The sequence below is a fragment of the Mesoplodon densirostris genome, chromosome 2 (genome assembly GCF_025265405.1).
Source record: "Mesoplodon densirostris isolate mMesDen1 chromosome 2, mMesDen1 primary haplotype, whole genome shotgun sequence".
NCBI lineage: Eukaryota > Metazoa > Chordata > Mammalia > Artiodactyla > Ziphiidae > Mesoplodon > Mesoplodon densirostris.
In genome coordinates, this window is record NC_082662.1 from 163,963,187 (window position 1) to 163,985,805 (window position 22,619).

At 39.3% G+C, this 22,619-nt stretch overlaps 1 protein-coding gene across 2 annotated transcripts in view; it reads right to left on the reverse strand.

Moving 5' to 3' along the window:
* Positions 1-5,594: 5,594 nt before the first annotated feature.
* The window catches only part of PRRX1 (paired related homeobox 1), a 75,544-nt gene continuing 58,519 nt past the window's right edge, over positions 5,595-22,619 (reverse strand). Inside the window, exons 3-5 of one of the 2 annotated variants that reach the window (XM_060091279.1) lie at positions 18,527-18,708; positions 14,650-14,721; positions 8,836-8,923 (exon numbers count right to left, since the gene is read on the reverse strand). In XM_060091279.1, the coding sequence (XP_059947262.1) occupies positions 14,667-14,721; positions 18,527-18,708 (237 nt within the window). In that variant the 3' untranslated portion in view covers positions 8,836-8,923; positions 14,650-14,666. Of the gene's footprint in view, positions 8,924-14,649; positions 14,722-18,526; positions 18,709-22,619 lie in introns of both variants that reach the window. The other variant, XM_060091278.1, reaches the window with a different exon arrangement.

Here is a 22,619-nt window from a genome sequence, read left to right on the forward strand (position 1 = left end):
AAATTGCCTTTTCTGAAATAGTATTCTGAAATTGTTTTTCATTTCATCTTTTTACTTATTTATATGTATGTGTATTTTTACCACATACATCTATGTTTATAAACAATATATGATTTTAGTGTGCATTTTTAAACTTTATATAAAGTGTCATATATCCTTCTGCAACTTTTATTTTTTCTTCTCAAAGTTATGTTTCTGAGAGGTCCCCAAGTAGATACGTGTAGCCATTTCTTATTTATTCATTTTTTATTTCTGAATAATATTCCATTGTCTGAATATATCACAGTTTGTTTATTCTCTCTTTGATGGACATTTTATTTGTTTCCAATATTTTATTATTGCAAACCATGCTATAATGAACATTTCTGTTCACATCTTTCTGTGCACATGTGTGAGTTTCTCTAGCTGTCCAAGATTGCTAGCCTTATTTTACCTCTGAGTAACTGAGTGACACTAAGCAAATAAATATGTGACTCTAAGAAATAGTTTTCAGATGTCTTCAATTTGTAGATGACCTGGCTATCTTACTTTCAAGAATGCTGCCTTTTTATAACTAGAATAACATTTTGAGATATTTTCCAGGAACTCCAGAGTGTCCGGCACTAATTTATTGAAAGTGATATTTAGTGTACTCATTTACTACAATATTCAATTAATTAGGTACTATCCAAAGGGCACAAGATGCTATAAACCTATATATTACAATATTCAAATGTCCAGTATGGGAGTATAAGAATGTGTGCTCATGGAAAACAGTACGTCAGTGAGTTACAAGGATCTTGAAATCCATGTGATATTGAAGGAAGGAAGAATGGAAAGGGAGGAGAAAGGGGGAGGAGGTATTAGATTGGGCTGAGTTGCAGTTAACAACTAGACCTTGTCATGTAATGGATTGTCAGAACACAACTTTATTTCCCTACCATATAACACTCCAGAATGTTTCCAGGTCAGCGAGAGTTGCAGTGTTGCTTCCTGAAGTCACTTTTCCAAGTCCCAGGTTGACTGTTGCTTTACCATCCTTAAACTGTAGTTCCCCGTGTTGATCAGAGGCTGTCATATCAGGCAGCCAGAGGGAAGAAGAGCGAGGGATAGCATAGATGGGAGCTATAAGCCAGGACTGAAGTTGTCAAATACCACTTCTCTCATTCCGTTGTCTGAAAATTAGTCACAAGACCACACCTTACTGCAAGGGATGCTGGGGGATGAGACCTACCCATGTGCACAGAAAGAAGAGTAAATGGACTTTGTTGAAATGCTAGCTGCGTCTTCTACAAGAATGAGGAAAGGAATTGGTATGATTTTAACTGAAGTATTTGCAGCAAACATTTGTCAACATTAGTGAGAAGGAAGAGTTAATACCAATTGAGATGGAAAGGAATTTACAGTCAAAAATGTTTCTCTCTCCTTCCTTGCTCGGAACAACCTGCCTGTGTTATTTTTATCTGCCTACATTTCATTTCCTTCTCTTTCATCTGGTAACAACAGGTCCCCAATACTCAATCCATATAGATTTTGGGAGGATACCCCTAGCAAAAGAGAATAGAGCTTCGTATTAGTCAGAGCCCTCCCCCCACCCCACCCCCCAAAAAGCACAGATGGAGGTAATGGCTGACATGCAGGTAGTTTATTTGGAGAATGTTCCCAGGGAGCAGGATTGAAGGGCTTAGGGAATAAAAAGGAAAAAAGGGAAACCAACACAAGGATCCATTATCAAGGTGGCCACCACTGCTATGGGGACTGATGTCCAATAATTGTATGCCTGAAAATGAAAGTGGGGAGCATTTATACATTGGTTTAGTTTATGTTCTGTCTACAAGACTCTGGAAATATGCTGGGGACTGAGTGTTTCAGTAGTGACTAGAGGTAGAAGTGAGGACAAAAGGAGCACTGGTGCTCAAGTGGTGCCTGAAAAAGGCAGACACCCCTGGCCTGGAGGCTCAGTACACTTCCACCCCCAGGGCACAATGACTGGGCCATGAGTGTGCATAAACCAAGCCAGGACATTAAAGTCGTCTCCCAGGATATTTATAACAGGAGCTGGTTTCTCAGATCTTTCTGATAAGGCTGAAGGGATCTAAGTCTGCCTCTGCCAGCAGTCACTTTCCTTACTCCATGGAGAAAATTTGCCTGCAGTGATGAGAGACAGAGGGTTCTGGTGATGTCAAGTCTCTTCTGGTAGCTGAGCTTCTCAGAGCTACCCTGATTCCCATGGCTCCTCTTTTCTTCCTCTGGCCTACCTCCCATCCATCTAATAAACACCCTAGTTAAATTGCCTCAAACTAATTTCAGTTGGGTTTCTGCCACTTGCAACAGAAATGTACCTAACGATATAGAAATGGGTAAGTAAAAGAGGAGTGTCATTTATTAGAGGCCCTCAAATCTAGAACTACATGACCTGAGGTATTCTGTGCAACCAAGAGGATCTCAACCCATTGCCAGATCTCCAAGACTCCCGAGGGTCAGACCATAGCAAACTCTGTGAACTGTAACAGAAATTTCCCCTTTTTAAGCAAAGTCAGGAAGTTTGAAACACAGTGGAAAGTACATGGGCTTAAGAGGAGCTAAAGCAATAAGTGAAATCTCCCTTCTCGGCCCCTTCTCAAAGCTCTCTGCTGTTCTCTCTCCCCATAGACCTGATGTAAGGTATCAAACCCCAACCCATGTAAATCACAATAAATTGGGATGTTGGTTCATAGGGCACAGATTAGCTCTGTTCAAAACTCTCCTGTCACCCTGTCCCAAGGAAGATTTGAAAGAAGCCTTCAAGCTGAAGTCCTACAGATGCACAGAACTCTGAGTCCTATTTCTAAGAGAAAAAAAAAAAGTGGGGTCAGGACGGGTTCAGATTCAAAATTTATGACTCAGAAAGCTTTCTGGCACTGATTTCTAGTTAATGGAGTCTCCAGAAATTAAATCAAAAGGCAGCCAAGCCAGGTCTCTCATCCATGGGGATGCTAGAGCCATACCCAGGCAGGAGTACCAATGAAGGTCTGCATATTTACATCCACACACTTATATTATAAATCAGGCTAACAAACTGCTAAACAATTATGTTCCACTCTCCTCCATTAATGAATCCCTCCATAATGACAGAAAAGCCAGGTTCACATCCAGAATTCTCAGACTGTTTGCTTTGTAATTTCTTTCAGAGCATGGCAGTGTAGGGAAGGGCCAGGACCTAGCCCCCAGCCTGTGGCCTACCCACTTCCCTTCTCACCTCAGCCCCATCCCACACCAAAAGTGGACATGCGCACACAGGGGGCAACTGCAGCACACATATCCTAGGACAATCTACAAACCCCACCCCCCAAAAACAGTGGTCCCAGGAAAAGAGACCTATGGAAACCCTGAAAGCAGGTTCCAGATCATTCTGACAGGAAATTCCAAATCCCAAGTGCCTGAAGGATGGTCTGCAGTGAATGTTGCAGATTCCAGGTGGGCACATCCATCTGGCCCCATAGACTATTTGCACAGTCAGAGGAGTGCTAGTGAGACCCAAGGCAGGGTGTGTGGACTTTGCCAGGTCTAAGGGTATGGACATCATTCCGGTGTCTGGGATCCCAAGGGCTACTCTGGCTCCAGCAGTATTTTTCTGGGTTCAGTGGGCAACCCTAGTGTCCTTTAAGTAAAGCTCTTTGTAATTTGAACTAGTGCGATAGATTTCTGCCACCTGCCACTGAAAGGATCCTTATTAATACACTTTCAATGCCAAAAGTCTCAAGCAAGTGGCCTATAGCCCACTGCTTCCATTTTTTAAAGCACTTCTTCTTACCATAACTTGCCAAAATGTACCTTCTTCTTTCAGCGCTCTAGTACACTGTACTCTAGAAAATCACTAATCCAATGGCCTTTTCCCCACCCCCAGTTAGCTGGTCTGCTCTACAGCATTTGAGTATATTAAGCATTCCCTTCTTTTTGAAAACTTCTCTTTCCTTAACTCTCGGATAACAAACAAGCTGACCTCTCTCCTATTTCTCAAAAAGCTCCTTGTAAATTGCTTTCAGTAACTCTCTCCCTAATTGGAAATGTTCTTCAAAGTCCTGTCTTTCTCCCTGGGCTACACTACTTCCAAAAGCCACTTATTAAAATATTTATTTGAGTCACAATGACGCTTTCTCTTCTCGAAGAACTTATTCACACTTGTACCTCAAGGTGTCTCCTCCTTAAAGATGAATCCCAAACTTCTATCATCCTTGACCTTGGTTCCAAGCCCCACTTCTTCACTTACTGGACACTTATATTTCAGTTTTTTGTTTTGTACTTTTGGCCATGCCACTCAGCATGTGGAATCTTAGTTCCCTGAGTAGGGACCAAACCCATGCCCCCTGCAGTGAAAGCGTGGAGTCTTAACCACTGGACTGCCAGGGAAGTCCCTACATTTCAGTTTTCAAATGGTACAATATAATACATCTAAAACTGCAATTATCTTCTGTAATTGGGTCTCTCCCATTTTTGTTGATTTTTGTCAGTTTTGTCAGTGATTCATCCCCCTAGTCCCCAGGTTTCAAATCAGGGTTGTCTTTGATTTGTCCATACTCTTTCTCCCATCATAAAGTCCTGTTGATTCTTTCCTTGCAAGATATTTCCTCTTCATCCTTTGGTTTTTGTTCCCCTTCTCTCTGTTCTGCTTCCAGTTTCTGTTCTGTGCTAGTTTACCTTTATTCTTTTACCACAACAATCCTGCTAAAGAAGTATTTTTTGCATGGCATTTCTTTTTCCTGCTTTATAACTTTCAATGAATCTCTATGGCCTGAGGAAAAGTCCACACTCCTTTGTCTGACACATAACACCTTGCAAGATGAAGACTCAGCCTCAATCTTCAGTGTTTTCTACTACTCCACTTGAAAATAAACTCTCCATCCCATCTAGGCCCATCTTGCCGTGCTCCTGGAACACATTCCTCATTCCCGTATCCCTGCCTTCATCCTTTCTTATGCATACCACTCCCCCTACCTGAAAGCCATCACTTTCCCTTCTCCTGCCCAAATCCTTGCTGATGAAACTCAAGTCCCAGTTCCTCCGTGAAACCCTCTCCCATTCCAGTTTGCAGTGTTTTCTTGCTTCCTCTTCTGTACTCCCATCTGCTCTATTTCTTTGACACATTAATTTATTGTCTTGAACTACTGCATAAATTTGTTCATGCTGTAGTTGCCTTTTAAATCAGATTTTAATTTGTATGAAAAAACTCAACTCCTATTTAGTTTTTCTATCACGCCTCCAATAGGTGCTTAAGAAATTTTACTATGTTACTTCTTTTTTCTAAAAGAAAAGGCTGTGCTTTATATAAAACCTGTTTTGTCTAATGATATCTGTTATTGTGGATATTAAAGATGTGGATGAAAAATAGCAAAACTCTCCTAAAAGATCCACTTTACACTTATCCATTATACTAAAAAAGTCCCCTTTCTCCCACCATTTGTCTTTGTTTGTGAGAATAGATTATTTCCCTTTTTTAGAAAATATTATTACACTCTGATAAAAGTTCTCTTGTTCGTAAATCCCTCTTACCTTCACTCTTTTCTGAGTGCAATCTTAGATCTTAGCAGATGTGTTTTTGAAGGTCAAAGAGAAAAGAACCAGCAGACTCAGCATAGTAGTATCCTTCTTTCTTTTTATTGAAAAGGAATCATTTCTATTCTAGCGCAAACAATGTATATTTTACATCATAAAGCAAGATATAATTTACATATTACATTTCTTATGAGATCTTTATACCCTAAATGTCATTCCCTTTTTTATCCGGTCACTTCTTCCTGCTTGATTTAACCTGCCAAGTACCCTACAAATCAGCGCCTTGTTTGTGTGTGTGTGGGGGGACTGGGGACACAGACAGATAGTTTGTATGTATTCATCTGTTATCTGGGTATAGATGATAAGGAATAGGGATATGCCTTTGAATTTTGTGTCCCTGAGGCCCTCTGTTGACACCTGGTTTAGGAGCCGGAAGGCTACTTCTCCAAATCACATATCAAACTTCTATTTTTTAAATCAATAATGAATGAACAAAATTGAGTGCTTGTACCCTGTGTACATTTCTCCATCAGATGCTTACATAATAGATGTCTGTGGTATTGATTCACTAGCAATAAAAGCTCCTGTGGCGGATGGCATTGGTTACTCTATGATATTCCTGGACAGCACTTGCCCAGGTGTTGGGTAAAATTGCCTAATTTCATCCAGCACTGGGGTTATGGGTTCAGGCTTTTCTCTTCACCACTGGAAATGAATATCAGGATGCAAGTTTCAAATGACCTTGTTTTACATGATCCTCTATCTCTTTACTCCCTCTTCTAAGATTTCCCCCTTTTTAGCAAAATCTTTTCACCTATGATATCTCTTCCCTGCACTATATAACCCAAATCCTCTTTTAGCTGTTCTCCCCAAACTCCAAAAGTTCACCAATTTCTTGGACTGCGCTCATTTCACAAAGAATGTTTTAATCTGTTAGGATACACTGTTCCTTTGAAACTTGATAATCTGCAGCAACTAGTGGGACAAAATAATTAGTTGAAGAATACTTTAGGAAGCAAGTAATGTGTGTTGTTCAACCAGCCTACATAAACCATTCAGTAAGAAATGTTTTAATAGTATGTTAAAAGAAGAGGGAATCAGCTGATGAAAGCAAAATGCGTAAGATGGGCTTCTTTCTTAATAAAAGAAGTTCAAAATCAACATAGGAAATACATTTTCAGATTGGTGGCTGTTTGACTGAAAAAATACCACCATTAGCTTAATCTGATATGCCAGGGAAAATAACAAATCTGTACTGAAAGTGCATCTTAAATCCCAAATCCTTGCCTGTCACTCAGAGTTGGCATATTTGACCAAAATCAATCTAAACCTTTTCAAATTACTGATAAAAATTATTAGAAATCCAAGTTGGTCAGGATGAAAACATAAGTCAAAGATTTGTCTGTTCTGTGTGTCTTAAATTATTCTTTGGTCAAATGATGTGATTTTTTGAGAGGTCTGCAAATATAAGCCTATTTCTCCTTTCCAAATACAAGGTTATAAGTATTTACAGCAAGGTAGCATTTCCTTGCTAGAAAACAAGGCTTCTGGGTACAGCAGCCTTCTATTAACATGGTATACTTTTATATTCCCTTTCCTCCCATGGCTACAAAGCGCTGGACATACAGAGAATACAGGAAAGAATGAAGAAGCAAATGATGAGAGCCTCACAACACCCCTGTGAGGTAGGTATTGTTAAACCCATTTTACAAAAACAGGTAAACCAAGGCACAGCATGGTAACATGGTTTGGTCAAGTTTACCTGACAAATTACAAAAGCACGGGTGGAAACAAAGAAACAAAGAAAAGGTCAGTCCTGGCTCCCAGCCCTAGATACAAAACTTTATTTCAATATATTAGAAGATAAAAATAGCCCACAATTGACTTTTAAATTTTTAGAATTTAGATAAACCTTTAAGTATTCCACTTAAAGACGTATGTTTCAGATTTCTGTTGAGTGGAAAAAGGACAGATGACGAAACGGCTTTCCCTCTTCTAAGTGTAATTCCCGTGATAGATCAGAATGTATCAGCATTCCACCAGAGTTCAGGTGCCAAACTCAAGGACATTTTCATAGCCTCAAATAGTTTATTTATTTAAAACCCTAATGTGAAAATTAGACCTGTTTTCAAACAGCTGCCCTATCAATTGCTCTGTGGCCGTAATGAGAATTTTGTGTAGAGAAAGAAAGGAAATGAGATCCCTAATAAAAAGTCTTATCACTGTAGAAATAAAGACACTGGTGATGGTGTGAAATTTGCTCTTTGTAGTGTTTGAGAAACTGCAAACTCAAGCTTGCAAGAATATTTTATATATATATAATATATAAATATATACAGTATATATATAAGTGTGCATCTGACTACCCTTAAGGCACCAAAGAGATATAGGCCATGCCTTTCACAACTTAGTCTTTGTTTTCCTAGAGAAATGTCTCTCCCTCTCTCAAGTGAAAAATATGTCTTCTGTCAAATAGCCTATGACAGCAAATCATTCAAGAAAAAACAAATATCTTTAACTTAGGATGGCTGATTGATTGGATGGGGTGAGGGGTGGTAGTGATGGTAATATTATCCTCTATAGTTTAGAGCTTAAATCTAGAGCTTATATCTAGAACTTAGAATTAGCCAGACATAGCCAATCACACTGGATCAGACAGGCCAGTGACCAGATGTTGTATACAATTGCTTTTTCTTTCCAGTAGCTGATGGAACAAGCTTACCATGACCAACAGAGATGGAGACAATGAGAAAGGAAATTATGTCTGGCACAGATTCTTTAGAAAGACTTTGGCTTTTCAGAAGTTCCTAGAGCTTCTGTACAGAGAACTAGGAAGAAGGATAGTGTAAGACACTGAGGTTCAAACAGGTCAATGAGGAGACTATAGGCAATTATTCTGAATATATATACATATATGGTTTCTTTGGCTGCTGTAGATTCTTTTAAAACCCATACAATCATGGGGGTGGGTGGGCTGAACTTAACTGAAGAAGCTCAGAGTATATCAAGCAAAGCATATGAATAGAAGGAAAAACAAAATTAACACACACAGAAACAAGTGGTGGTGTTATCCCAGAGGGAGGAGGAACATTTGTTAACTAATTTTCATTTTGCTCCTCTCCTGCTTTTCTCTGCCATGGTCCCAATAGTTTAGTTCTGTGTTTGTTTGTTTGTTTGTTTTTGTTTTTTTCCAGCAGATGTAGAAATGACAGAGCAGGATAGGTGTCTTATGGTTTTTGATTTCTTCTTAGGCCTGTTTAATTATTTTTTTCCTCAGTTGACTGTTGGCACCTGGTTCCTCTGTAAACTATATTCCTTGGCCTTCAGTCTCAGGTTGGCAATGCTGTTGGCCATGTTGATGCCCTGTGCAGGGCTATTGTTGGCACATGTGGCAGAATAAGTAGCCATGGCGCTGTAGGGACAAAGGAGAGAGCAGGGAGAATAACAGGCATTAGTTTCATAAAGCTGCAAGTCTGCCCCAGATGGGTACAAGTCTCAGGATGGGGGCAGGTAGGGGCAGGTGGGTTGGACTACATGACCTCTGAGGCCCCTTACAGCCCCAGATTCCATTAGTCTAAGGCCCTTGGAAAAGGGTGGCAGTGTTTTGAAGGGCAGGGAAAAACAGTGGAGCATGGAACAAGATGAGGGGAAAAGTATTTTCTGTGTTGGATACAGTGAGTAATGATTTATTTCTGGGGTGAGAGAAGAAAGCTGCTTATGGTGGATAACAGGTGTTTCATCAGTTGACCAGTTAAAACAGTGTTTAATCTTGTCCTGCCTACATCACCAGCTTGTGGGAGTGAGGAGGAAGAGAAGGAGGCATTTGCAAAGAAACTAAGGGGCATTTTTCATTCCTCATTCTAGGTAGCTGACATTAATCCTAACATATTTTAGATAATCACTGAATACCATATTAAATAGCGTACTTGGAGAACCAGTTAAATAATCTAAGATGACTTCTCTGCCTTTGTTGATCCACTGGTTGATAGTACCAAGCACTGCCAAATCAAGAGGTTTCCATTCCAATTGGCCTTTATTTTATAACTTACTCAAAAGTACTTGAGCAGCTTACACTGTCTTTTGGGTCAGTTATTTTGGAAATGTTTAAATCTCTTAGATAAACTAGCAAATGCTCCAGTTTCAGTATTCCTGACCTCAGAGGTAACTGTTTCTGACTGTTCTTATTACTGAGAAAAACCCTAAGTTGTTTTTCATTGTCAGAGACTGTAATTAAGACCTAGGAATACCGCTGGGCAGAAATTTGTAATTGGTGGTTTTCTATTAATTGTATCCATGAATTTCTTTTAAAGGAAAAGTAAAGGTTTCTTAGACTTGGATGCAAATTATCCATTACTTGATACTAAACAGCTATAAGGAAACTCATTTAAATTCAATGAAAATGTTCCTAGTTATTTCTAAGATTAGCAAAATACCTTTCAACTGAGGGCTGGAATGAGATAGACTTATAAATGGAATGACATGTGCTCTTCTCGTGCCTGCATTCCTGTGCAATTTTGTTAGCCGCACAGGAGTTTGTGGTTCTGGGGATCAAGTGACAGACCAGAAAGAAAAAACTAAAGCTACTCTACAAATAGAGAGACTGTATCATTAATACTTATTTGGGACACCACATAGTCAAGATTTACAGTCAAAACTTAATAGTCAAGACTCACAATAGCCTATTTCAGCTCAGTTACTAGCAATTAACCCAGGAAAATTGGGTTAAAAAGTATAATTAGGTCTTCCCAGAAATGTAATCCTTAATTTAAGACCCTTATAACACTGGTATGTGTGTGAGTGTGAGTGTCTATGGTTGTGTCCTATGGCAGGCAGAAGACTCAGAAGGGTTCCAAAATAACCCTACACTCTTCTATTTCATTGTTGTGTGTTTCACTCTTACTCATTTCTGGGTGCATGATCTTAACTGTCTACACAAAGTTAGATTTATCTATAGCACCCTGTACTTTTCCTTTTAGGACTTATTTTAATTCCTCATACTATAAGCCCCATAGATGAGATACCACATCTGCCTTGTTCACCACTGTGTCCCCAGGTAGAACTAGCACCATGTCTAGCACATATTTGGCATTCAAGAAAGTATTTAATGAATAGATAAGTAACTGACAAATATCTAGATATTGTATGATTAAACAGATTCCTGCTCAATATCAGTGATCTCTGTCATCCTGCTGTGAGTGATGATTTCTAAAAATATTTTACCAACATGCTTTTATTTTAAGGAACCAGTCCTTCCCGTTAATTTTGCTATCTTAATCGAATGTGCAAAATCAAAAGGGACATGACAAAAGCAAGACTGATGATTGCATATTCTTAATCCACCATAAATAGCTTTTAACAGTAAAAAGTGAAAAAATTTTGCTGCAGGTTAGACTTATAGAATAGACTATTACTTCTACTACTGTCTACCAAAAGACAAAGATAGAAGGAGTCCCAATTCATGTAGGTTTCAATTAGGAGTGAGATAAATAATCAGAACAACCTGTTAAAATGGGACAAGTTTTTTTCTTTGTTACAATATACCAAGAAGTCTCATTTATTTTCAAAACCCATATACATATTATCATTTAAGTTCTGTATGAATTACATGCTTCCATTCAAGACCCTACCAGAAATATATGCAAATCCATAAATCCCATACTCAAGAAATTTCTAGGATATACTGAAATCTAAGATTTCAAAGAAATAAAAGATCTAAGTAGCTAAGAAAAAGATAATTGGATTTGGGAAATGTACCTAAGTTATAGATTATGACATCAACCAAATCAGCTTTTCTCAGCCAGATTTCTGTGAGAGAATTAAGTCCTAAAGATGGTACATAGTACAATTTTAAATGCATAGGAGAGAAGCTGAGATTTTGAGTTATCTGTATTATTTAAGTACTGAGAATAAAATTAAATGGCTTCTGAAAACAGGAGACTAAAACTTCATGAGAGAGCAGAAAGAAAAAAAAATTCTCTGATGGCAAACTGTAGATTGTCATGGAGTATTGTGCTTTTACGCATTTGGCCCAATTTCTTGGGGGATATGTTTTCCATCCTTTGAGATTCTGGACAAGCAAAGTCCTATTTAATAGAGATTCTCTCTTTTTGTGATGATCAAAGGTGTGGCCACTTTCTTTAGCAGACAAAGGGAATTAGAACCATGGAGAATTAGTTTACTGAAGATGCTGTTACTGTTTTCTAGAAGTGTCTACTGAATTTGCGATTTCAGTTTTATCTATTATATAACCATTTTGCTGCAGTTACTTCATAATTTGCTAGTATCATCTGGTTTTCTAGTCTGAAGACTTAGTATGGTAATACATATCTTGGAAATACTGAGATTCTCTAACGCAGGCCAGATGTTAATAACCCAGATGAGATGAATGTTGATCCACTTCCCATCTCAAAACCAAATTAATGAAATTAGAGTTATATTTTACACAGGAGATTGGATTTTCACTGAGACATTTTTCCTTAAATAGCCACCTGTGTTTGCAGAGTTGAGAACAGCACCCTTGTCTAATTGTACTGTGGTGGTGTTCTAAGGACACCACTGTGTTAATGAGACCATGACAATGACTTATATGTAGCTCTTAAGTTAGAGGGATGTGAGAATAAAAAAGCAGTTGATATTAATGAATGAGTTTTGCAATATCCTATACACTTGATAAGTGATAAGATTTTCACTCTATAAACGTTTAGGAAAGCTATAAACTTTCAAAAATCGGTCTAACTTATTTCAGCATCGCATAGCCATAAGAAATAGGATAAAAGAACAGAGACCATCTTAATTCACATCCTCTAAACAAACATTTAGAGTACATAACTTTATAGGTAGAGGCTAAAGTGATATTGTGTGCACACACTAAAGAAAATGAGTATGTTTTCCCTCCAGTAGTTTGACATGAATCTAGTTTCTCAACTTAAACTAAAACTACCATTTAGGCAAATAGGGACCAGTCCTTTGACATACCAGTAATAAGCAAGACATGTTACAGGTCAGAAGAGACAAAATTAATCCAAGAGCAGCTTAGTCATGCTTTAAAAAGACATTAGAAGTATGATGGAGAGGACCCACTTCCAAAAGTGACAACAGATGCAAGAGAGCCTTGAGTGGCTGTCAATCTGAAAGATTGTTCATGACCACCTGTTTTCCATGTCACCAAAACTTCTAAAGCTCTGTGTTAGGAAAAGAACGAGAACCCTGAAATGTTTTCTCACAAGACAGAAACCAATGAGGTTAATAAGCTGTTTTCAACCAAATTAATGGGGCCATTCGCACCATGTAAAATGACCTCTCCTTCCTAAACAGGATTAAGCTTCCTGGGCTAAAAAGATGAGGTTGAAACTAGGTAAAATTTATTAAGCACATGATAATGCCAAGAGCCTGCTTTCCAACAAGTAGAGAGCCTGTCCATTGGTCTTGCCTTCTGCCTATTCCTCTAACAGGATGCAGACATGAGATGAGTACTAAGACTGGGCTTATAGGGTTTGGCCAAAGCAATATTTCTATTTAGTTTTGAAGAATGTAAAATTCTGTGTGTCTGTGACCAAGAAACGACATTGCTGTGTACAGGGCATTGAGGAATTAGAGATGAAAAAGAAATACTTGTATCCTATCTGTTGATTCAGCAAATCTGCTCTGGGACTTGCACAGAGCTGACACATTTAAGTAAGCTTGAAATTTTTCCCTCTCCTTATTTGGAGATTCCTAACAGATGGAGCCCAGCCACAGACAGCAGAATGCTAACCACCAGCAGGGTTAGAGTTCTGTTTTCACTGGGGACAAATCATTTTTGATAATTTCAACCTACCTTGAGAGGTTGTCGTGAGGGATAGTGTGTTAAAATGACTGCCAAACACCAAGGAAGTATGGAAAATACTATACATGGTATGGTTTTAAAGCCAGGAAACTTATGACCGTCTCCCCCTCTGCTTTCTAATCACCCAGAGTGTAAATCCCACAAATCACTAAACAATTGAGGAGAGCTGGGGGAAAAATACTACCTGACTCAGTTTTCAACTCTAACTTTGTTTTCTATTTGGCCCTTTGGGACAAATGATGACAAGCTATGGAAAATTTCACCCCAAAGACAGATCTGTCAGCCCAAGAAGTCTATGTGTCCTCCTGAGATCCTAAGGCTTCCCAGCTTGGGATTTTTTGAAAGGCTGTAGAGCTTGAGGTTTTCATGACTCTGTGACGTGTAGAGGTTGGAGATCATCTCTTTGGTTTGTTCTTTTGTCAATGCAAGAACAGCAGGGGTATACTTGCTTCATCTAAGAAAATTCAATATGAGTTTTACTAGGGAAATTTTACTTTTAAAGAGAGACCCGATAACTCCTTTTGGAAGTGATCTTTTTTGTGATTTAAATAATCATTTCCAACTTCTGTTTTTAAAACTCAGAAGTTGATTTTTTTTAATGTACATTTAGCGCTTAAAGTGGACACATTTGGGCCATATTTCATTACTAAGCCTTCAGTTTGCACTGCATGTTCAGTGATGCTTCCACCATTTTAAACATTTCTTTCTAGAAATGTTTTATATATGAAGACTTGCATCTTTCTGTTGTCTCAATGATTTTTGTTTCTCTCTTTGAAATACACATTGCTTAACCGTAGGTTCCAAACGCCCGTGTATGATATATAATAGGGAAACTACTGCTAGCTCAAGCTTAGATATAAGGTTACATAAGAGATTCAGGACCCAACTGGCCTGAAGAACAGCAAGAGCCAGGACAAGAACATAGTTCTTCTGACCTCTGTCCCATCTCCTCTAAAACCTCACTATTCAAGGTATGTACCAAGTGTCAACAGCATGGGCATCACATGGGAGCATGTTAGAGGTACATTTCCCAGGTCCTGCCCCAGACTTACTGAATCTCATTCTGCATCGTACCATGATTCCAGGTGATTCATACGCCCAGTAATCTTTGCAGAGCCCTGCTCTAGGCTATCAGACTACTCCTAACTCTATGGACGTATTTTCTTGCAGTTTTGGTTTCCAATGGTGTTCCCCACTTGAGGACCTCACTGCTTTCATATCTAGGACTGTTAAGCCCCACTTTCTTGAATATACTTAATTCCCATTGAAACCCTACCCCCAGCAGCCGCCCTCTTCCCCCTCTGACAAGTTACCTTTTCAGTGTCTTCCGTTAGAATCCGTTATGAAGCCCCTCGTGTAAACAACATCTTGGGAGGGACGAGGATCTATTTTTGAAAGTGTGAAAGGGAGAAATGAGCCAAATGCGTTCAGCAGATGTCAGGCAGCACCATGACCACGATCAAATGAGGGGAGGAGGAGGAGAAGGTGGGGGGGAGGGAAATTGTGGATAAGGATCGCTGGCCTCTCTTTCACTTGTCATTAGTTTTCTTTGAAGCCCAGCCCTCCCTCTGGAAATGGCACTCCAGACCAACACTGCAGAGCTAGGCCATTCTTTATCTATCTTTCATAGGAAGGGATGTCTCTGCAGAAAGGTTTCTTGACTACTTCATCTAAAACAACAGTCAAAAGTCCAGGACTTGGTAAATCACTGCTACCCGAGAGGCAGAGCAGTACAAGGTAATGAGTCTTAAATAACTCTAGTGCTTGTGTGTGCTTTCATTTGCATAAGGAAACAGTTCTTAGCTAAGCAGTGAGCATGTGTGCCAAAGACAAGCTTCTTTCAACTGTCCAGGGGTAGATAAAGAAGACACCTGCCAGGACAGTAGTGTCCTGTTAAGGAATGCTTTGTTCCTTCTGGTGACTCAGTTGCCTACCTGATATCATCACCTCTAACACCCTCGAGAGAATGAAGGAGGTCATGACATGCTATAAACAGAGTGACCTATAAGTCTCAGTTTGCCAGGGACAATCCCAGTTTATGCCTGTTGTCCTAGTGTCATTATTAATAGCACTCCCCTTTTACTTCAGAAGTGTCCCTGTTTGGATGATAAATTATACAGCCACCACTCTAGATATAAAAGACACCCAGAAAAAAGTATGTTGGCTGTTTCCCATCCCATAATTCTGACCATATGCACGCTATCTGCTTTGAGTCTTGGTTTCCTCCTGTCTTCTTCCACAGTTTGCTGTGGAAGTGAGCAAACTGTCCTCTCTGGCAAAACTGTCTGCTCCACTGTCCCTGGGTTGCATGACCAAGCTGCCTCACTCATCCCAGGGGTTACCCGCACACCCCAGAATGCGGACCTCAGTTGCAGGCATGCTTCACAGATCTGAGACAAACCCTGAATCAAACAGGCATGTTTACGTAGTTTCCTAGTCTTATACTATTTACTATTTTCAATATCGTGTAAGATTTAATTTGAATGAAAATATGGTTATGTGGCCTAATACTTTGGACAGAAACAGGGATCATGAGCCCTGGCTCTAATTCTGCTTGCTGAAGTCTTAAACTTGGGCAAGTGTTGGGTCTGTTCTTTGGAACCAGATCAAGGACAGAGCTGCCACACAGGAGCATCCAAAGATTAACCAAGAGAAATGCCTTTTAATGAATGTCACATGTGAGATAACTAATTTGACATAATAGTACCAACAGAAATAGCAAGTTAATTTTCCATAACACAAAAGGTCTATCATTTCCTTTGCTTTTCATCACTTGGTTTTCTTTTATATTTCCTTAACAAGACTTATATTTCCTACCAAGCTTCAAAATGTGAAATCATAATGTATTTTGGTTCTAAACATAGCAGAAAAATCTCTAAGAAACAAAATAGCTTTGTGCCACTTTTAGAAATTAATCAAAATGTAAACACTTCAGTCAACATTGGGTCAAAAAACATTACTATTGATTAAATTACTGCTTAAACCATCATTTTTCTACTTAAATCTGGAGATTAATTTATTCTTCATACAGAATATGAACAATCAGATTCTATGAAATTTTTAATTATTTTTTACAAACTCTGTGGCTAAGAGAGAAATGATATAAAAGTATACCATGAATTGAGTAAGAAGTACTAGGTTATATGATTTTTAAGTGAAAGGAGCAGAATACAAAATAGTATTTATACTAAGTCTATACTATATGAAATACTGAACTCTAATTGCAAAAATAAACACTAATTATCTCAAGATGGTAGAATTATGAGTGTTTTTTAAAGTGTATCTAGTATTTCTACATAATCATTCAAAGTAAAATAGAACACTTCCCCAAATAGCACACATAAATTGCATAATAATTTCAATTAGATGCCCATATACATAGTATGTATAATGCAGGCACAGGATTTGAACTTCTGCTGAGGTCCAGGTAATCTAGCCATTAATTCAGGGAAGATTTCATCCCTGCTCATGCAGTGTACTGCCCTCCGCCTCTCACTGGTAAGGACCACGTGACAGCCATCTGGGTTATTACAGCTGGTATGAAAACTTCCTCACTAGGATCCAGGAAGAAAAAGGAGCTGAACTTCCTGGTTGTGACCAAATTCAAACCAGAGACCTTGAAACATCAAGCTCTGATCCACATCCATTTCCCAAGCCATTTAATGAGTCTATGAACTATCAATATTTATCTGAAAAACAAAGCAGTCTTCCACTTATTTAAAATATTAAAGAATATATGATTTCACGATGGTCTTCAAAATATGTTTTTAGTAAATCCTATGGGAGAGGAGTCTAAATTTTAAATAGGACACACAGATATGACTAATCTTTTGAAATCAGCAAAGCATACTATGTCTGAGAGCAATAGAAATTTCCAGTTTCCTATGAACAGAGTCTCCATGTACTAAGACCAAAGCAATTCAGGCTAATTTTACAATGGGGAATTTAAAAGAAATTTTCAAATCCATTTATGGTGTTTCTTTCAAGGAACTTACTTGGAACAGAGAGAATATTTAGATGAGGTTTTTTGCTTTGATTAGAGTGATCAACTTTTGAAAGTATTTGCATTTCACTAATGTTGCATTTCACATCAGTAGCTCAGCATCAACTGGGAGATAATCTTATAATTAGTTTAAAACCTCTCTTTAAACTTTTAATTAAACTTAGCAATAAAAAGGTAAACAGAAGCATAATAAATGAATTTGTAAATACTTCCTCCTCCACTGCAATCAGCCAGAGAACACATAGCCTTGATCTGGTTTCTAAGAATACTCAGGTTTAGGTTCAAATAGACACTTTAGACTGATGACAATGCATTAGGCACATGTGTCTCAGCTTCCCTCTGGCATTAATCTGTATTTTCTGGACAGCATAATAAATGGAGGTTTAAAGCCTTTCCAAGCCATTGAAATAATACTCTGTTATTTGCTTCCTTAAAATTTTTCACCTTTTAAATATAAAAATTTAGTGTAAATTATACATTGTTTTTATATATTAAAAAAAACCACACACACAAACTAACCCCTCAAAGAACTTCAGATAAGTAGACAAGAATTAGCAATAGATTAGGAAGGCATCTTGGATCATAAGACATCCCCACCTACTAACAAAGAACTATGGCCATGAAAGTTATCTGAATGATCTTGGGTTTTTTCCCCTTCTCTCTCTCTCTCTCTCTCTCTCTCTCTCTCTCTCTCTCTCTCTCTCTCTCTCTCTCTCTCCTTCTTTTTTCCCTTCCTTACTTCTTTCCTTTTCATTCAAAATCAATTTTATTGTGAAGTTTGCCTTTGGTCCTACACTTAGAGCCTTACATGTTAAATTCCTACTTGTGTATAATCAAACCAATCTATCAGATTTGGACATGGAGTGAAGTTTTGTTCCAGAATGATTACAAGAGGGACTCTGGGCATAGCTTAATGATCTTTTCTTTGAGATTCTTCCCCATCTTTGCAAGTTCCTGAGTCCAAGAGGAGATTGCTGATGGACTGCCCCTCTCTCTTCTGCCCCAAACCCTGCTCCTGGGGCAACTAGTAATCTCCTGTGAAAATCTGGGGATGTCAGCAAGTTGAATGTCTCTGAAGAGGTTAACCCAGTAAGAAATGTCAGCCAGCTGCACAAGCAGCTTTAAACGTGACCAACCGCTGAGAAACATGTGGAAGCGGAGCAAGGGAGAGTGGACCAGTCATTCACCTGTACGGAGAGGCCGTCCCCCAGGAGAGATAATCAGTGGGTCTTGGGGCAGGACGAGGTACGATGGGCTGCTCCACAGCAGTCACATCTCCTGAGTAGGATTTGAGGAGGGAAGCGTTTTTATTGGCCAGCATGGCTCTCTCATTCCTGCGGAATTTGGCTCTTCGGTTCTGAAACCACACCTGGAAGATTGTCAGGAGGAGAGAAGAGCATGAGGAGGGATAGAAAAAACAAAGAAGAGGTTCCATGAATAAAGTCCTGGTTGATTTTTATCATGCAATACCTTCCCAAGGAAGATATAGGCTAAGTATAGAATTCTTCCCAGAACAACAGAAAACATGCCATAATCCTTCCCTGGTGGGCCATGTTCCAGGGCTATTAAGGACAAAGCCTATTAGAACAGGACCATGAGGTACTTCCAATAATCAAGCTACCAGAGATGGGATCCATGACTAACCCATGTGACAGCAAAATATGGATTATAATCCTTGTTGTAATTGTAATAAAAAAAGAAAAATCTCGTTAGACTTCTGCACAGATACAATGGCATTTTAAAAGTTTTTTCAAAATTCTTCAAAAGGCAAAAACTTCAACTGCTTTCATAATACTTATTGGATATGTAAAGAAAATTCTCCATCTTCCCAAAAGTAGACCCTGCGACAGGATTTAAGAAGCAAATAGTTTATCTGGGAGGTGCAAGGTGTAAGAGAGGGAGGAAGTAACAGAAGAAAAGCAACCTCTAACTGTGCTACTGAACCAGCTTCCTCTGTGGGAGCTCAGTCCTTAAGGGGCTCTAAGGACTGATGCAGGGCACACACCTCCCACCGGAGGGGTGAGAGAATTGTGGATTGGTACACTGGCTCCTGTCAGTCATTGATTATAAATGTTCCAACACTTCTGGCATGTCTCCCGAAGTTCTAGAAAGAAACTTGTGAAACAGAAATGCAGATAATGAAAATGGGAAGTTGGATGGAGTATATTTAATTGTAGGGTTCCAAGGAAATGGGCAGTACTGATATCATCGACTACAGCTAATGATAAACCTACCATTTATTAAGTGCTATTAGGGCTAGGAACTTATATAAGCACATTACCTACATTATTTCTAGTTATTATGACAATTCCACAATTAGGTATTATTATTTCTATTTCAGAGTTGAGGAAACCATTTCAATGAGATTAAGTAATCTGTTAAAGTTCTCACAAGTAATAAATGGCCGAGTTTTTGAGCTTAAGAACATCTGACTCATGATACTACAACTCTTCCAGACTGCCGTGGTATTTTATTCATTCATTTACTCATTCAAGAAGTCTTTATGGCGATTGCGTTCTAGACCCTGGCCTAAATACCGGGAATGGAGAGGTGAGACTTATTCTCTGCTCATAAGCAGCTCACAATCTATTAAAAGAAGATAGACATGTAAATTTGAAAAATTACAAGAATTTTAAGTGCAATTATGGAAACGCATGACAAGGTGTGTGAGAAAGAAATCCTATGGTGCAGAGTGGGACAATTTCACAGTTCTAGTTGGTAACATTCACATAAAATACCACCTGATTGGTGCACCATGGAAGACCGGGGTGCAAATCAGTAGAGGCAGAATCTTTTCTGGCTTCACGTCTTTTGTTTCTAATGTGTCCTTCATATTGCTATTAGAGTTATCAATTTAGATGTGAATATAATTGTATTAGGGCTTCGCTTTAGCTTTATATCATCCTCTGACTCTCCATCACCCACAGATTAAAATCAAAGTGTCTTACCATAGAACAAAGACTGTTCGAGAATTAGCTCATTGTCCACCAAGTCAGCCACATCCTCTATCACTTGAATCTCATGCACTGGCCCTTCATCATTTCCAATCCTACCTGGGCTTAAGACTCCCAAATATATTTGGTTATTTTCCCACCTACGTGTATTCACACTGAATGTTCTCTCTGCCTGCGATATTCTTCCCTTTGGTCCACATGCCAAAGACATGTTTTTTAAGATTTAACTTTACTATCACCTTCTTTGTGAAATGTTGTAGTGGAAAGAACATAACTTTAAAGTCTAACAGAGTTGGATAAAAACACTGGCTCCGTGACTTTAAAGGTTTGTCCTTGGATAGTTATTTAATTTCTCTGATCCCCTGTCCCCCAGTCAAATGAAGATAATTATACCTACTCACAGGTTGTTGTGAGACTTGGCTCAGAATGGCTGCTTTATGTTCACGTATTCTCTTTTTCCCCAGGCAGATTTAATCATTCCCTCCTCTGGTCTATCACTAATTCTTGAACATTCCTTTAGTGTAGGAATCATCTTACTCTATGATAATAGTATGATATGCACATCTGTCTTATCTGCCCCCAGTCTGTAACATCTTTAAGGAGAGAGGCCAGTGTATTATTTATGCCCAGCAAACCAAAACCAGTTCCAAGCGAATAACAGATGCTCAATAAACATTTGAGGGAAAAAAGTGAATTTTGCAAAGATGATAAGATATGGCTTCCATCCAAGAGGCCTTCACAGTCTAGTTGGGGAAGTTGGCCCACATACAACTCAATATAATACATGTCATGTTGCGATAAAAGCCATAAATATAAAGAAGGCCAGAGTCAGAGGGAGTGGTTCACACTGGCAAAGGGTAAGACTTCATGGAGGAAGAGTAAAGTCACAGAGGGAGAATTCTGTCCTGCTCACGTGGGAAATGTTCACAACTCTAAAAGACATTAGAACGTAGTAGGATGGAAAAGGTGGAAGATAAAATAGTTTCTGCATATAAGAAAGTCATTTGCTCATTGTTGTGATGGGGCCAAAATAGCTCTCAACCCAAAATTGTTCTTTCACATTTTTTTTTTTTTTTTTGCGGTATGCGGGCCTCTCACTGTTGTGGCCTCCCCCGTTGCGGAGCACAGGCTCCGGACGCGCAGGCTCCGGACGCGCAGGCTCAGCGGCCATGGCTCACGGGCCCAGCCGCTCCGCGGCATATGGGATCCTCCCAGACCGGGGCACGAACCCGTATCCCCTGCATCGGCAGGCGGACTCTCAACCACTTGCGCCACCAGGGAGGCCCTCTTTCACATTTTTTAAAAAAATTTCCAGCATTGCCCTGTCCAGGTTTCCTTATTTAAAATTCAGATTGCCATGGCAAAAATGGTACTTTCAGGAATTGTGGGTTATTGGCCTAAAATTATTTATTAGGCCACTGCAGGCCAAGCCTGGGGTATAAAACATATGGGGTCTTGAAGGAGAGGAAGGGATTTAAGAGTAGAAACAGAGAACGTGTTTGGAGAACTGTGGTGAGCAGCATGGGGGAAGAGGATGTGGGAAGGCAGACCTCCCAGTTCTGCTTTGGACTGCAGGATGGAGAGAGCAGAACTGAGTTTGTGCCTGTGGACCACTCTCATCTGAGCCCTGAGAGACTGCCACGCAGTAACACACGCATCCTCACGTATGCCTTCTCCTCACCTATCCTCGGGGGCACCACAGTGCCCAGGCAACTTTCCCCTTTTGTCAATGACATTTTTTTTTCTCCTGGGGAACACTTCTAGGTGAAGTCCCTGTTTCCCATGGGGAAAACTCTTGCACACTCTCTTCAGGCTGAAGGGACCTCTAGGACCCTCTCCCTCAACTCAACGAATGTCTCTCATAGCATAGGGTACTAGATACAGTTCCTACCCTCCACACCCTTCGAGTCTAGCTCAAGTCCCCATCAAGAGGGTTATTATTTGCAGAAAGAAACCCTTTAAGCCCAGACTGAACACAGATATGCAAACAATAACTCATTCGGGAAGACGACAGATTTGGCCCACAACCCGTCTTTATCAAAAGAGCAGCCTACCACTGGCAATATGGAAAATAATAAAATCTTGACTCTCAGCAAAGATAGCAAAGCACTGCTTGAAAAAGCATTTAGCCAGAAGACTCTTTTTTATTTAAAATTCACTGTAGTGCTTAAAATCATGAACTCTGAATCTGCATATCTGTCTTCAAATCCTAGTTCAGCCACTTCCTAGCTGTGTGACACTGGGGAAACTACTTTAACCTTTGAGTCTCAGTTTCCTCATCTGCAAGATGAATAATGTTATCCACCCCAGTGAATTGTTGCGAGGA